Source organism: Salvelinus namaycush, chromosome 6 (genome assembly GCF_016432855.1).
Source record: "Salvelinus namaycush isolate Seneca chromosome 6, SaNama_1.0, whole genome shotgun sequence".
Lineage (NCBI taxonomy): Eukaryota > Metazoa > Chordata > Actinopteri > Salmoniformes > Salmonidae > Salvelinus > Salvelinus namaycush.
Window position 1 is genome coordinate 8,315,229 of NC_052312.1, and position 17,070 is coordinate 8,332,298.

A 17,070-nucleotide genomic window follows, 5' to 3' on the forward strand; every position below is an offset into this window, starting at 1 on the left:
GCGCTCTGGAGCAGGTTTTCATCAAGGATCTCTCTGTACTTTGCTCTGTTCATCTTGCCCTCAATCCTGACTAGTCTCCGCCTCAAAAAAAAAATCCCCACAGCATGATGCTGCCACCACCATGCTTCACTGTAAGGATGGTGCCAGGTTTTCTCCAGATGTGATCCTTGGCATTAAGGCCAAATGGTTCAATCTTGCTTTCATCAGACTAGAGCATCTTGTTTCTCATGGTCTGAGAGTCCTTTAGGTGCCTTTTGGCAAACTCCAAGTGGGCTGTCATGTGCTTTTTACTGAGGAGTGGCTTTCGTCTGGCCACTACCATAAAGGCCTGATTGGTGGAGTGCTGCAGAGATGGTTGTCCTTCTGGAAGGTTCTCCCATCTCCACAGAGGTATTCTGGAACTCTGTCAGAGTGACCATCGAGTTCTTGGTCACCTCCCTGACCAATGCCCTTCTCTCCCAATTGCTCAGTTTGGCTGGGCGGCCAGCGCTAGGAAGAGTCTTGGTGGTTCCAAACTTCTTCCATTTAAGAATGATGGAGGCCGAATCCATTTTACAATAAGACTAACGTAACAAAATGTGGAAAAAGACAAGGGGTCTGAATACTTTCCGAATGCACTGTATAACCCATTTGCACATGAGCTGACCCAAGTGTTTGAGAATGAGGACCTACAAAAAAAACTAGGGTAGCCTTGTGGTTAAGGACGTTGGGCCAGTAACCGAAAAGTCGCTGGTCTGAATCCCCGAGCCGACTAAGTGAAAAATCTGTCGACGTTCCCTTGAGCAAGACACTTAACTCTAATTTGTCCTGTAAATTGATGGTCTGATAAATGACAAAAAAACTCATATTCAAAATATTATATAAAATGTGAAAAGTTTTAAATCTGCACACATTAGTTGCACGTATATAATAGTTATTTGAGCCAGGAAACTAATGACCTGTTCTAAATATGTGTTATATCTGTATTTACGTGCATTTGTCAGAGAAAATAACTAGTTGCTGGCACAGGGGGTGTATTCGCCGGGAACCAAACAGAACGAAACGGGGTGGGACCTACCTGAATTTGTCCAATAGAAACTGTAGTTTTCCGTCTGTTTGGAATAATGATTACAGGATTTACATATAGATATAGATTGCACCCCTGGACTACTAATGTAACCCGGAAGTTTAGAATGAGGTCAGAGAGACGACGGAAATAGAATTCTACAGCTAAAATGGCGGAGGAACAACAGCAGGAAACAACACAGGGAGAGATGGAGGGTGAGTGAAACAACATCAAAACGAAAGATAACTAATCTAACCGGCTTGGCTATTAATGCATTCTTTTTTTATGGAGGTGTAATGTGGCTGTTAGGTAATCTAGTGATGGCAGTTGAGGGACAAGCTGCTTGCATGAATATGAGAAGGGAATGGGGGAGGCCATAGCATTCAAGTCACACACACAAAGAAACGCATTTTTGACCTAGCTATATTTTTAGGGAGGCTTGAGTAAATACCATTAAGTTTTTTTTATGCGACATAATGTAGGCTCTCACTCACAGTATATTTTTGCCGACTTTCAATTGGTTGTCAAATGTTTATTGACGCCATAACTGAAATTGGATAGTTAGCTGGCTAGCACTAACGTTCGCAAGCTTTGTTAGTTAATCAATTCTAGTTGTTCCAAAAATATGGTCAGACGCCGACCACATCGTTGCACTTGCACCCCACGTGAACCAGCTTCAATACTTATATTTATCAATAGACTGATATGTGATTACAGAATTTGCTTAAACTACATGCCAACTGTCATCAATCTCATGTTGTTGTGGTATAAATTACATAACCAGAACTGGCCTTTTTAAAATGTTTACAAACTTCTATGGTGTTGTTTTTTCTTCTCTAGCGGGAGGAGTAAACTGCCTCGCTTATGATGAGGCGATTATGGCTCAGCAGGATCGAATCCAGCAGGAGGTGAGAGATTTTATACTTGAATAAACATTGATAATGTGCAGGCTGTTTTTTAATTAGACTGACATAAGTCTGATGTGGAAAAGGTTGAACTGCATGGCTTTGCATCACATGTTTTGGATCACCCAGGCTGTTTAGACAGGCATCCCAATTCTGATATTTTTTCTCCCACTAATTGGGCATTTGACCAACCACATTAGATCTTTCCCATCAGCTCTTTTTCAGAGCTGATTTGATTGGTCAAAATACCAATTAGTGGGGAAAAAATATTAGATTTGGGCTGCCTGTCTAAATGCAGACCCTGTTGTTTTCATATTGGTTTCTATAAATCTGTGAGTACAAAACGTCTGGGCCTTAATTGTCTGTCTGTCTGGCTGTCTAGATCGCAACTAGCATTCCTTTAGTGTCAGACAGACAGGAACTGTCAGTGTTGCAGAGAGAGTATGCCGTGGAAGACACCATTTATCAGCTCAAGATCAAGGTAAGTAAAACCACAAGATTCTTGTATTAAAGGATGTGAATCTGCATGACTTTATACAGGTCCTCTTCAATGTTCCCTCAAATTTTTTGGCACTGAGCAAATTTCCAGTCTGCTGAGCGCAAACGTGAACATTGACAATTCTGTGCAACTTCCAGCGCGCGTTTACTGTGAACACTGAGGCTGTAGCTGCTTTAAGTTACTGTTTTAACAGTGGCCAAGTACGTTAACTTGGCTGTTTGATCATGATGTAGGCCTATCAAAAAAAAACTATGGAGAAAATGCATCTCATAACATTTTAACATGGAAATAGCTGTTCCATCATTCAGCCTACAGTAGCAGCCAATGTGTGGTGTTCAATGCCTAGTCAAATCAAATGTTATTGGTCACATACACGTGTTTAGCAGATGTTATTGCAGGTGTAGCGAAATGTTTGTGTTTCTAGCTCCGACAGTGCAGTAATATCTAACAAGTAATATCTAACAATTTCACAATACATACAAATCGAAGTAAAGGAATGGATTTTAGAAAATATAAATATTTGGATGAGCAATGTCAGAGTGGCATAGACTAAGATACAGTAGAATAGAATACATTATATACATATGAGATGAGTAATGCAAAATATGTAAACATTATAAAAGTGACTAGTGTTCCATTATTATTAAAGGATATCATCAAAATGTGCACATGTGGCTACATGCAGCTTTTGCTTTGATCTCTAAACAAGCGCATCTACTCATGACCGCTCATGCTGTAAACACAGGCCAGTTCAAAGTAAATGGCACAGATCCATATATGGCAATGGTCTATTTGCATATAGGCCTACTGCAGCTTTGATTGGTTATGCCACGCTGTTCTCTGTATGGGCTGAGTCGTGCGCAGTAGAATCCTACTCGGATGCGTTCTGCATACAACAAAATATCTTGCATAGTTCGCTTTCTTTCGGAATGTTGCATTGAAAGTGGCTAATATTGCGTTGATTCAATCACAATTGGGTAACGTTGAGTAGTGTTAACTAACGGGGAAAACTCTAGAAAGTTGCGTGAAGTTCATTCTCGTGCTTCTCTCCATGGGATGAAATGTATTTTGTGCTCTGCGTGGCAGGGAACATTGGTTCTCTGTAGCTCAGTTTGGTAGAGCGAGGTGCTTTCAACGCCAGGATAGTGGGGTTGATTCCTGGGACCACCCATATGTAAAATGCATGCACGCATGTCTAGAGTGTCTGCTAAATGGCTTATTTATTATAATATTACTGGTTTAACGCTAAAGAGTTCCTTATGACCACATCTATTGAAGGTTCGAAGTAGTCACATTACGATTGTATTTACTGTGTATACTCTGTCCCTGTTTTTTCCCGTAGGATTTACACAAAAAATACTCGTATATCCGCAAGACGCGGCCAGATGGGAACTGTTTCTACAGAGCTTTTGGCTTTTCACATCTCGAATCACTGCTAGAAGACAGCAAAGAGCTGCAGAGGTAACGTAGCACTTCCCTAGTGCATCTAGATCCTCGATGTTCAGTAAAGCCGACTCTGTAATACGATAGATGGATGTCATCTGGTTAGTGTTGCTGCATTAATTGCTACTGAATACCGATGATGCAATGTATGTCGCTGTAGGTTCAAAGCAGTGGCAGCAAAGAGCAAACTGGACCTGGTCAACCAGGGTTTTACAGAGTTCACCATCGAAGACTTCCACAATACTGTGAGTTGCTGTTCTATTATTACACACACTTGAACAACAGTGACAGCACACACACATTACACATATACTGAACATGTTAACAGCTGTTAGTGACGTCACAGAAAATCATCACCTAACTGACCATATTATTGTTAATTCTTCCCCTAGTTCATGGACCTGTTGGAGCTGTGTGAGAAGCAGCCGGGCCTCCGTGAGCTGCTGGGCTCCTTCAGAGACCAGAGCGTGTCGGACTACATCGTGGTGTACTTGCGGCTGCTCACCTCAGGCTACCTGCAGAGGGAGCACGGCTTCTTCCAGCACTTCATCGAGGGTGGACGCTCCGTCAAGGAGTTCTGCCAGCAGGTGGGTTCCTATTGGGTCGTGTTCAGTAGGTATGAAGCGGATTATAAACATTGCGAAAAAGGGTGAAACTATCTCTACTCGCCCAATAAGAAACACTTGTTATTCTTGTGCAATTTTTTTTCATTTGTTGATACAGTGTGTTTTAATAAACACAACGCTGGTTAAAGGCGAGAAGCTAGATTAAGGATTTGTTTACATATGGCTTGAATTTTGTCTGGTTGTGTGCAATGAGTCAGAATGAGTGTTACCACATGGTCCTCTTGGGTACGAAGCATGCACATTCCAATGTCTTCATTACTTTTTCTGTCTTGCATAACAGCGACAACAAGTCAAAACACTTCAATTGTCCTCTGTGTTTCTCTTGTCCAGGAGGTGGAGCCCATGTCTAAAGAAAGTGACCATATCCACATCATTGCCTTGGCCCAGGCCCTGAACGTGTCCATCCTAGTGGAGTACATGGACCGGGGTGAGGGAGGCTCAGTCAACCACCACGTCTTCCCTGAAGGCAGCGAGCCTCGTGTCTTCCTCCTCTATAGACCCGGCCACTATGACATCTTGTACAAATAACAATCTGCTGTTTAGAGAGATTCCCCCCCCCCCCCTTTTCCACTGCTGTAGTGGCAGTGGAGAAATACTTCAACTGCCACGTTGATGCATACGTGTGTACAAAGGTTACACTATTGTATCTGAGGGGGAAAAAAACAATCACATTATACAGCCCTCTTCTCCCTCCCCTTCACTCCAGAGTTTCCCCTCATCACAGAAAAGTGAATTAATAAAAAATAAAAAGATTTTCAAAAAAAATAGCAGTGACTCCAGGAGTGTAGAGTTGTACAGTTTTTTTTTTTTTTTTTTTTTTTTGTGGTTGTAAATGTTATCAACTTTATTTTTTTGTTGGATTATTTTCCTTTGGTCCACTGCGTTTTATTAAAGGGATTACATCTTATTTGACTTGTATGTTAATGTATTTGTCACTCGTCTGGTATTGTCACATTTCAGCAGGCATAGCAGCAATCTGAAATATAGTATTTGAATAACTTACGTGTGTATGTAATGTCCAGCTCTCTGTGTGTGTGTCACACACAGTACCAGTTAAGTTTGGACACACATACTCAAGTTTTTATTGAATTTTTTACTATTTTCTACATTGTAGAATATAATAGTGAAGACATCAACTATTAAATAACACATGGAATCATGTAGTAACCAAAAGTGTTACACAAATCAATATATTTTTCAATTTTAGATACTTCGAAGTAGCCACCCTTTGCCTTGACTGATTTGCACATTCTTGGAATTCTCTCACCTCAGGCTACCTCCCGAGTGGCGCAGCGGTCTAAGGAACTGCATCTCACTGCAAGAGGTGTCGCTACAGTCCCTGGTTCGAATCCAGGCTGTATCACATCCGGCCGTGATTGGGAGTCCCATAGGGCGGCGCACAATTGGCCCAGCGTCGTACGGGTTTGACCGGGGGTAGGCCGTCATTGTAAATAAGAATTTGTTCTTAACTGACTTGCCTAGCTAATTTTTTTTTTTTTAATGAGGTAGTCACCTGGAATGCATTTCAATTAACAGGTGTGCCTCGTTAATTTGTGAATTTTTTTTCGTTAATGTGTTTGAGCCAATCAGTTGTGTTGTGACATGATAGGGGTATACAGAAGATAGCCCTATTTGGTAAAAGACCAAGTCCATATTATGGCAAGAACAGCTTAAATATGCAAAGAGGAACGACAGTCTTTAAAACATGAAGGTCAGTCAATCCGGAAAATGTCAAGAACTTTGAAAGTTTCTTCGAGTGCTGGAGCAAAAACCATCAAGCGCTATGATGAAACTGGCTCTCATGAGGACTGCCAAAGGAAACAAAGACCCAGAGTTACCTCTGCTGCAGAGAAGTTCATTAGAGTTACCAGCCTCAGAAATTGCAGCCCAAATAAATGCTTCACAGAGTTCAAGTAACAGAAACATTTCAACATCAACTGTTCAGAGGAGACTACGTGAATCAGGCCTTCATGGTCGAATTGCTGCAAAGAAACCACTACTAAAGGACACCATTACGAAGAGACTGGCTTGGGCCAAGAAACACGAGTAATGGACATTAAACCGGTGGAAATCTGTCCTTTGGTCTGATGAGTCAAAATGTGAGATTTTTGGTTCCAACTGCCATGTCTTTGTGAAACGCAGAGTAGGTAAACGGATGATCTCCGCATGTGTGGTTTCCACTGTGAAGCATGGAGGAAGAGGTCTGATGGTGTGGGGTGCTGTGCTGGTGACACTATGATTTATTTAGAATTAAAGGCACACTTAACCAGCATGGGTATCGCAGCGATACGCCATCCCATCTGGTTCGCGCTTAGTGGGACTATCATTTATTTTTCAACAGGACAATGACCCATAACACACCTCCAGGCTGTGTAAGGGCTATTTGACCAAGAAGGAGAGTGTTGATGCTGCATCAGATGACCTGGCCTCCACAATCACCCGACCTCAACCCAATTGAGATGGTTTGGGATGAGTTGGACCGCAGAGTGAAGGAAAAGCAGCCAACAAGTGCTCAGCATATGTGGGAACTTGATTTGTTTAACACTTTTTTTGGTTACTACATGATTCCATGTGTTGTTTCATAGTTTTGATGTCTTCACTATTATTCTACAATGTAGAAAATAGTAAAACTAAAGAAAAATAACTTCACAAGTCTGGTTCATCCTTGGGAGCAATTTCCAAACGACTGAAGGTAAGTATAAACACCATGGGACCACGCAGCCGTCATACCGTTCAGGAAGGAGACGTGTTCTGTCTCCTAGAGATGAACGTACTTTGGTGCGGAAAGTGCAAATCAATCCCAGAACAACAGCAAAGGACCTTGTGAAGATGCTGGAGGAAACGGGTACAAAACATATCTATATCCACAGTAAAATTTACATTTACATTTACATTTAAGTCATTTAGCAGACGCTCTTATCCAGAGCGACTTACAAGTACATACATTCATACTTTTTTTTTCATACTTTTTTGTAAAATGAGTACTATATCGACAAAACCTGAAAGGCGGCTCAGCAAGGAAGAAGCCACTGCTCTAAAACCGCCATAAAAAAGCCAGACTACGGTTTGCAACTGCACATGGGTACAAAGATTGTACTTTTTGGAGAAATGTCCTCTGGTCTTATGAAACAAAATTAGAACTGTTTGGCCATAATGACCATCGTTATGCTTGGATGAAAAGGGGGATGCTTGCAAGCCGAAGAACACCATCCCAACCGTGAAGCACGGGGGTGGCAGCATCATGTTGTGGGGGTGCTTTGCTGCAGGAGGGACTGGTGCACTTCACAAAATAGATGGCGTCTTTAGGAAGGAGAATGATCTGGATATATTGAAGCAACATCTCAAGACATCAGTCAGGAAGTTAAAGCTTGGTCGCAAATGGGTCTTCCAAATGGACAATGACCCCAAGCATACTTCCAAAGTTGTGGCAAAATGGCTTAAGGACAACAAAGTCAAGGTATTGGAGTGGCCATCACAAAGCCTTGACCTCAATCCCAAAGAAAATTTGTGGGCAGAACTGAAAAAGCGTGTGTGAGCAAGGCGGCCTACAAATCTGACTCAGTTACACCAGCTCTGTCAGGAGGAATGGGCCAAAATGCACACAACTTTTTTTGGGAACCTTGTGGAAGGCTACCTGAAATGTTTGACCCAAGTTAAACAATTTAAAGGCAATGCTACCAAATACTAATTGAGTGTATGTAAACTTCTGACCCACTGGAAATGTGATGAAAGAAATAAAAGCTGAAATAAATCATTCTCTCTACTATTGTTCTGACATTTCATTGTTCTGACATTTTCTACACCTGCATTGCTTGCTGTTTGGGGTTTTAGGCTGGGTTTCTGTACAGCACTTCGAGATATTAGCTGATGTACGAAGGGCTATATAAAATAAACTTGATTTGATTTGACATTCTTAAAATAAAGTGATGATCCTAACTGACCTAAGACAGGGAATTTTTACTAGGGTTAAATGTCAGGAATTGTGAAAAACTGAGTTTTAATGTATTTGGCTAAGGTGTATGTAAACTTCCGACTTCAACTGTATATATGTGTGTGTGTATTGAAAACAGCGTATATAGAAGTGCCTCCACAGTACTGCATACTTGTTTACATTGGTTGACGCATGCGCAGCCGTCCACCACTGCGCACACAGTATGTAGCTACAGGAGCAGTGAGATTTTAAACATACTGACAATCTAGCCAAGGACCTTAGGGAAATTAATCACATCACGTGTGAGGCACCAATCCAGTCTAACAAGTATGTCTCCATTTCTTTCTGTTTCGTAAAATATGTTGATGCAACCGAGACGCTAACACATTCAATTTGACCTCTGGCTGCTAGCTAAATACAGTTAGCTACCTTACTTTCTATCTATTCAGCTATTTCTTTTGAGAAAGTCAGTCAGAAAAGCTGTCAGGTGACCCGCCCCCTAACAATGTGCCTCTTAGCAACCAATCAGGGCCCAGGTCACACAGGCCAGAGAGCGTTTGAGAGGCTGGTTTATGTTACCCCAAGACCACGTGTCAAATTTATTCCACAGGAGGGCTGAGTGTCTACAGGTTTTCGCACCACTCTTGTAACCAAGGTCCCGTGTAGCTCAGTTGGTAGAGCATGGCGCTTGCAACGCCAGGGTTGTGGGTTCGATTCCCACGGGGGGCCAGTACAAAAAAAGTATGAATGTATGTACTTGTAAGTCGCTCTGGATAAGAGCGTCTGCTAAATGACTTAAATGTAAATGTTGTACTTGATTGATTTATTAAGGTTACTAATTAGTACGGTCTTAATTGAAAGGAAAAACAAAAAACCTGCAGTCACTCGGCCCACCATCGAATGAGTTTGACACCCCTGCCCTAGACTCTCAGGCCCTGGTAGGGAGAGGAGTGTGCAACTTGAAACGGTTGTGAGATCATAGTTACCAGAAGGGAATTCGTGACTAGTTTTCACCATGTTTTGAGGCTATATAGTGTTTGTTTATGTTTACTTTACAAACATTGGAGTGAAACAAGCTTATATTTTGGGTTCTAATGGGGTACAACAGTTAAACTAAGCTCATGAGGCATTTATAAATTATCCTTCAAGAGTCAATGGATACATTTCATTAATTCAAAAGTCCAGCAATGGATGAAGCAACTGTAGATTGCCCTTTTAAGGCAGGGTTTCCCAAACCCGGTCCTGCCCCCAATGCACGTTTTGTTTTTTGCCCTAGCACTACACAGCTGATTCAAATAATCAAAGTTTGATGATGAGTTGGTTATTTGAATCAGCTGTGTAGTGGTAGGGAAACTCTGCTTTAAGGGTTTTTTAAACTGACATTATGAAAATGGTATAATACTGCCAGTATGTTTTAGTTTTCTCCCTGACATTCACCTTTCTGTCCCTACTAACTTATCAACAACATGAACGAAAAAGCAACATGGGACCGATTCTACACAGAAAACAAAAGCTAGACCTTTGAATGGTTCTTTGATTTTGACTTCATCCTGCCCATGCCGCATTCCCAACTCGGGTGCCTTACTAAGCGTCCTCGACGTGGGCTGTGGTTCCTCTGGCCTAAGACCCTGCATACACAAAGACTCTCCCTGGCCAGTGCAGATGACCTGTGCTGACATCTCCCCTATTGCTGTGTGCCTAATGGAGGAACACAGAGCAACCAAAGCCATGCAACCTCAGAACCCTTCCTCAAAGCTGGACTTGGTTCTGAGAGCCTGGACCTCATTCTAGACAAGTGCACCATAGATACCTTGCTACAGTCTAGGGAATGGGGAGCCAAGGCCAGCCAGGTGCTAAAGCAGTACCCGGAGGTGTTGAGGAACTCTGGGTCTCACCTCTGGTTTTCAGACGATGACCCTGATGCCAGGATGTTGTGGTTGGAAAAAGAGGGCTGGGAGCCAGGGGTGATTGCTGCCAATGTGGGAGTGCAGGAGGTGGAGGAGCTAAGGGGAGTGACATATTACTGCTACCACACCCGTCCTGTAGCTAGTTGGTTGTTGAAGTCTGTCTGTTGTTCCATATTGCACCTGAGTCAGGGAGTCAGTAGAGTTTTGACATGAATGAGATGTGAAAGTAATAAATAAGTAATTTCTTGATATAACTGACCGAGTCTCTTATCTGGACTTTTCTTTCTATGTCTACACAATATGAAGAGGTGAAGTGCTAGCTGTCCACTATACTATGAAACAATTACTGTATTTATTTGATTTTACCTTTATTTAACTAGGCAATTCAGTTAAGAACAAATTCTTATTTACAATGACGGTCTACCCCGGCCAAACCCTAACCCGGACTGTAGACTTGTCTTTGAAAATAAATTATTCAGAAGGACAGGTCACAATGCAAGTACACATTTCCAAGGCCCATATGTAGTAAGGAAAGAAATTAACGTTTGCGATGGTAATGTTTACATATAATGCTCAGTGCAACTGACTTGTAACATGGTCAGTACTAGATTATTTTTGTAACTTGTGTTTTACCTCTTTTTCCTACACTAACACAGTCCTTTTTTATATTTATGAATTCATTTAAAAAACAGCTTTTTATCTCAGGTTAAAAATAAGCAATAGTTGTGTGAAATTCTCATAAGAAAATGAAAGACAATGTCCTTTAGGAATATTTTGTAAGGTTTTTGAAAATGCTGTAGAAGTTGGCAGCCTCTGCAGTCTCATCCAGTATAGCGCCCTGACAGAATTTAGGAGGGAAGAACTCCTGGGGGTCCATGATCCCAACGACAATGTTGAAGAAGCTGTGAGTAAAAAAATGAAAAGATTATATAATTATAACATAATGGATATCTGTGGATTTAACAGTCAAATCCATGCTTGAGGGTAGTTAAGTGTTAATAATTCATAATGCTTTTATTATTATAAAATTATGGATTCTATTTTCCATAAGTATCACACAAGTGAATTAAGACATTCTTTTGATTGCTTTCAGGAACACATAATGGACTGAGGAAGTTTCTCAGAAAGAGGATATGGAACAAAGACTACATAGACCATGTATTGATGTCAAATATGACACTACACACATATGTATATATATATATGTGTATACAGTACCAGTCAGAAGGTTGGACACACCTACTCATTGAAGGGTTTTTCTTTAGTTTTACTATTTTCTACATTGCAGAATAATAGTGAAGACATCAAAACTATAAAATAACACATATGGAATCATGTAGTAACCAAAAAAAGTGTTAAACAAATCAAGTTCCCACATATGCTGAACACTTGTTGGCTGCTTTTCCTTCACTCTGCGGTCCAACTCATCCCAAACCATCTCAATTGAGTTGAGGTCGGGTGATTGTGGAGGCCAAGTCATTTGATGCAGCACAATGACTCTCCTTGGTCAAATAGCCCTTGCACAGCCTGGAGGTGTGTTTTGGATCATTGTCCTGTTGAAAAACAAATGATAGTCCCACTAAGCGCGAACCAGATGGGACGGCGTATCGCTGCAGAATGCTGTGATACTCATGCTGGTTGAGTGTGCCTTTAATTCTAAATAAATCATACAGTGTCACCAGCACAGCACCCCACACCATCAGACCTCTTCCTCCATGCTTCACGGTGGAAACCACACATGCAGAGATCCTTTGTTCACCTACTCTGCATCTCTCAAAGACATTGGAACCAATAATCTCACATTTTGACTCATCAGACCAAAGGACAGATTTCCATCGGTCTAATGTCCATTACTCGTGTTTCTTGGCCCAAGCCAGTCTCTTCTTATTATTGGTGTCCTTTAGTAGTGGTTTCTTAACAGCAATTCGACCATGAAGGCCTGATTCACGCAGTCTCTTCTGAACAGTTGATGTTAAGATATGTCTATTCCTTGAACTCTGTGAAGCATTTATTTGGGCTGCAATTCCTGTGGCTGGTAACTCCAATGAACTTCTCTGCAGCAGAGGTAACTCTGGGTCTTTGTTTCCTTTGGCGGTCCTCATGAGAGCCAGTTTCATCATAGCCCTTGATGGTTTTTGCGACTTCACTCGAAGAAACTTTCAAAGTTGTTGAAATTTTCCGTATTGACTGACCTTCATGTCTTAAAGTAATGATGGACTGTCGTTTCTCTTTGCTTATTTGAGCTGTTCTTGTCATAATATGGACTTGGTCCTTTACCAAATAGGGCTATCTTCTGTATACCACCCCTACCTTGTCACAACACAACTTATTGGCTCAAGCGCATTAAGAAGGAAAGAAATTCCACAAATTAACTTTTAACAATGCACACCCGTTAAGTGAAATTCATTCCAGGTGACTACCTCATGAAGCTGGTTGAGAGAATGCCAAGAGTGTGCAAAGCTGTCATCAAGACAAAGGGTGGCTACTTTGAAGAATCTCAAATATAAAATATATTTTCATTTGTTTAACACTTTTTTGGTTACTACATGATTCCATATGTGTTATTTCATAGTTTTGATGTCTTCACTATTGTTCTACAATGTAGAAAATAGTACAAATAAATAAAAACCCTTGAATGAGTAGGTGTGTCCAAACCTTTGACTGGTACTATATACTGTATATACAAAAACTGTCATATTTAATTCACTGCCCAATAATAGACACACTAACTTTGTAAGAATCCAGCCGGTCTTGTCCGTGTAGTATGTAGAGCTGACAGGTATGCACCCAAACTCAGTGAAGGTACTCATCCACTTGTCTTTACCTGGTGATGAAATTGATCCACAGTCAGAAAGCCACAATCAGGGAGTAGAAATGTGATTTGAGAACAGAATCACAAATCTGAATTGCCAGGCAACAAATAGTTGCTAGGAATGTTTCTTGGTATTCCCTCAGAGAGAGGAAGGCCACAAATAAAAGGCAAACATTTAACAAATTGCATGCCTTGTCCATTTCCTTACCACTTGGGGTTGCAACTTCTCCATACCAGGTGTTGACCAGCAGACCTTGTCCTGGACCAGAGGAGCTCCCTAAGATCACCTGGCCCAGCAGAGCAGCATCGGCAGGGATCTCCATAGGGTGGAAGTCCTCCCTTTTCAGCCTCTCCTTCTTACAGGTTTTGTTCCTGTGGTTAATCGTATACATGACACCCTGGGAGAAGTCGGAGGAAAAGCTGGTTTGTATGATAGAATTGCCACATTTACCTGGAGCTAACTCTGCAAATAGCACTGCTGGGTGATATAAAAAGTCATAATCAATCGAACAATAAGATAACAATACTCTTAGCAAAAATGTTTATCTTTAATTTACAATCTGTAGATTTGATTTGATTTGGATCTCTTTTAGTCCCCATTTGGACTCATCTTCCAAGAGTCCTTAAACATTAAAATACAATTTATAATACAAACACATTTTCACATATAACACACTATTACAAACATACATGATATACTAACATAATAACCAAATGAATACTACATCTAAAAAATATTGATTCTTCATCTACTATAGTCCCACAACATTTCTATGTATTATATTTAAATGGTTTTAAAATAATGTTTAAATTTATATATTGAAAGGTTTCTGGTTTGCTCAGTTAATTTATTCCATTTCTTTATTGCTCTAAATCGAAATGTTCTTTTACCTAATTTCTCTTTTCTGTCTAGATAACGCATAGATGGTGGACAATCTATTCCTAGTATTTACGGAATGTCTGTCTCTTACCAACTGAATACCGTTGTGAATAGAATATATATATTATGAAATAAAATAAGCATGTTTTTTTCAATTATCTTGTCGATTGATGACCAACCAAGAACACTGCGCATGACTGCAACAGAAGAACCATATCTCCACCTTAAAACAATCCTTGCTGCTTTGTTCTGTGCAATCTGCAGCCTCCTAACTTCACTTAATGATGCATTTCCCCAGACCACAGAACAGTACTTCACCTGACTATCAATTAATGCTTGTGTTATTTGCTTAATAATTTTCCCTGGTAAATATTTAGCTATCCTTCTGGTTATGCATGCTGTTTTAATATTTTTTTTTACATAGATTAGTTATTTGAGACGACCATGAAGAGCAATTGTCTAGCTGCACTCCAAATAGTTTGGTTTCTGCCACTTCTTCAATTTGAACTCCTCCCATACTTAATTGTATTCCATGCTGTTTTGGAAACTATGAGAATAGAAAGATTCAGAACTTTTGTGAAACATCACAGCACAGTTGAAAAATAAATGACGAATAGAAATCAAAACTGGATGTTCTTCAACTATAGATGAGAGGGGTTGAAGTTAGCTGAAGTGTGGGACTAAAAACAAACTAAAGATAACTATTGTAAAATATACTGTGTCCGTAAAATACAGTATGTATCAACTGGACGTAGAAGCCTGAGTGTTGTTGTCCATTAGTTTACTCCAGTTAGGGGACGGGTGGTAGGGTTAGGTGAAAATAATAAATTAAAATATATTAAATATATATTTTATATATATATATATATTTACTAAAGAAATATATGAGGGATTGAAAATGATGCAGACAATTACATTGATTGAAGCCCCAATCTATCTGCAATATTAAAGCTGCTCTACCCCTCACCACCCAAAAAAACCCGAACAAAAAACAAATTCTGCGAACCGTTACGTTAGACAAAATTAAGATGTTTAAATATGAAAAATTGTAAATTACAGCTCACTTTGAGCAAATTTTGGAATTTGTAATTAACTCGATTAAAAACATTTTATCGTTTGACAGCCCTAGCATGACTGGGATTTTTGTGTACTGGTATGTTGAATAAATGGTTGTTATTGTGAATACATGGTTATTGTTGTGAATAAGTGTTTGTTACCTCTCTGAAGAGCAGAAGGGCATCAATGCCGAATGTCTTGTTCTCATAAGAGCCAACCTCCTTGAAGCGGATACGCTTGAGCATCGCATCATAGGTGTATTTGGCATTTGCATAAAACTTCTCATTTGCCTGAAAGGACAGGAGTGTGACAGGGATTATTATAGCAGAGTATAAAATTATTATAGCTGGGTATATCATTATTATAGCAGAGTATATCATTATTATAGCAGATCATATCATTATTATAGCAGAGTATATCATTATTATAGAAGGGTATATCATTATTATAGCAGAGTATATCATTATTATAGCAGATTATATCATTATTATAGCAGGGTATATCATTATTATAGCAGGGTATATCATTATTATAGCAGGGTATATCATTATTATAGCAGGGTATATCATTATTATAGCAGGGTATATCATTATTATAGCAGATTATATCATTATTATAGCAGATTATATCATTATCATAGCAGAGTATATCATTATTATAGCAGGGTATATCATTATTATAGCAAATTATGTAATAATTACCATATCAATACAGCATTTGCTTTCCTTTTTTATTTGCCTTGCTTTTTTTGTGACTAAATTAGTATTTTTGATTTTGTAATTTTACAAGACAGGATATCAATATATATATATTTTTATATTTACAGCCATATTTATATGTCAAAATATTCCTTTTGGTATTATCATCATGGAAACTCCATAGCCATGTATTCTCGTCTACTGTGGAGAAACAAACTACATACTTACCACAGAGAGGGCTCCGGTCAGAAGAGGGGGAGACCCTGAGATAGGCAGGGGTGTTTTATAAGTGAATTATTTATACATTTTACATGCACAAATTAGCTGTAAAAGTGGACCTATACACTATAAACATAGAAGAAAACATCTACCAACTTTCCCAGCTCTGCTCTGCCTACAGTACAAGTACTGTACAGTACAGGTGTTAAATCAGGGTTATACTGTACGCAGTGGCTAATCTTTGACTGGAGGCAGGCATTCATAACACTGCAGCTCTTAGGTTTACTACTCAATTTACAACACAATTGCTCTCCCTCTCTCACACAAACACACACTCTTTCTTTTACTTACTGCACGTATGAGGTACCTGAGCCAGGCAGCCCACTGCAAGGCACATCAACAACACGAAGGTCCTCATGCTTCCAAATGTTCCACACACTCACTCACACACACCAAACAGCAGACTGACTGCTGCAGGAGCGCTTAGTCACTTCCTTATAAACAGTACGATACTGAGGCTCCAGATCCTAGGGCCAGCACTGGATTCAGGTTTTCCTTTGCACCAGAGAGGCCCAGAAACCCCTGTCCTATGAGACCAAAGAATAATATGTTTCCATAGGCAAATCAAATCAAATCAAGTTTATTTTATATAGCCCTTCGTACATCAGCTAATATCTCGAAGTGCTGTACAGAAACCCAGCCTAAAACCCCAAACAGCAAGCAATGCAGGTGTAGAAGCACGGTGGCTAGGAAAAACTCCCTAGAAAGGCCAAAACCTAGGAAGAAACCTAGAGAGGAACCAGGCTATGAGGGGTGGCTGTGCCGGGTGGAGATTATAACAGAACATGGCCAAGATGTTCAAAATGTTCATAAATGACAAGCATGGTCAAATAATAATCAGGAATAAATGTCAGTTGGCTTTTCATAGCCGATCATTAAGTCAGGCTAATAGGCCAGGCTAATGCTGCGTTCATAACTAAGTGGGAAGTGGGAATTTACCACATACAACTGAGACAAATCCACTTGAATGGCCCTCCAACTGGTAATTA

The 17,070-nt window shown here is 40.1% G+C and overlaps 2 protein-coding genes across 2 annotated transcripts; one reads left to right on the top strand and one right to left on the bottom strand.

The window, feature by feature from the left end:
- Positions 1-1,157: 1,157 nt before the first annotated feature.
- Positions 1,158-5,173, top strand: LOC120049593 (ubiquitin thioesterase OTUB1-like). The gene is made up of 7 exons (XM_038995888.1): positions 1,158-1,260; positions 1,886-1,953; positions 2,333-2,431; positions 3,792-3,910; positions 4,053-4,137; positions 4,285-4,479; positions 4,849-5,173. The coding sequence occupies exons 1-7, from the start codon at positions 1,215-1,217 to the stop codon at positions 5,044-5,046; spliced, it is 810 nt and encodes a 269-aa protein (XP_038851816.1). The 5' UTR covers positions 1,158-1,214; the 3' UTR covers positions 5,047-5,173.
- A 5,530-nt stretch (positions 5,174-10,703) lies between these two features.
- On the bottom strand, positions 10,704-16,507 carry LOC120049213 (ependymin-like). The gene is made up of 6 exons (XM_038995445.1): positions 16,373-16,507; positions 16,031-16,065; positions 15,266-15,394; positions 13,377-13,566; positions 13,087-13,180; positions 10,704-11,258 (listed from the first exon to the last, which is right to left on the bottom strand). Exons 1-6 carry the CDS (start codon positions 16,437-16,439, stop codon positions 11,120-11,122), a joined length of 654 nt encoding a protein of 217 aa, XP_038851373.1. The 5' UTR covers positions 16,440-16,507; the 3' UTR covers positions 10,704-11,119.
- Between the last annotated feature and the right edge of the window lie 563 nt (positions 16,508-17,070).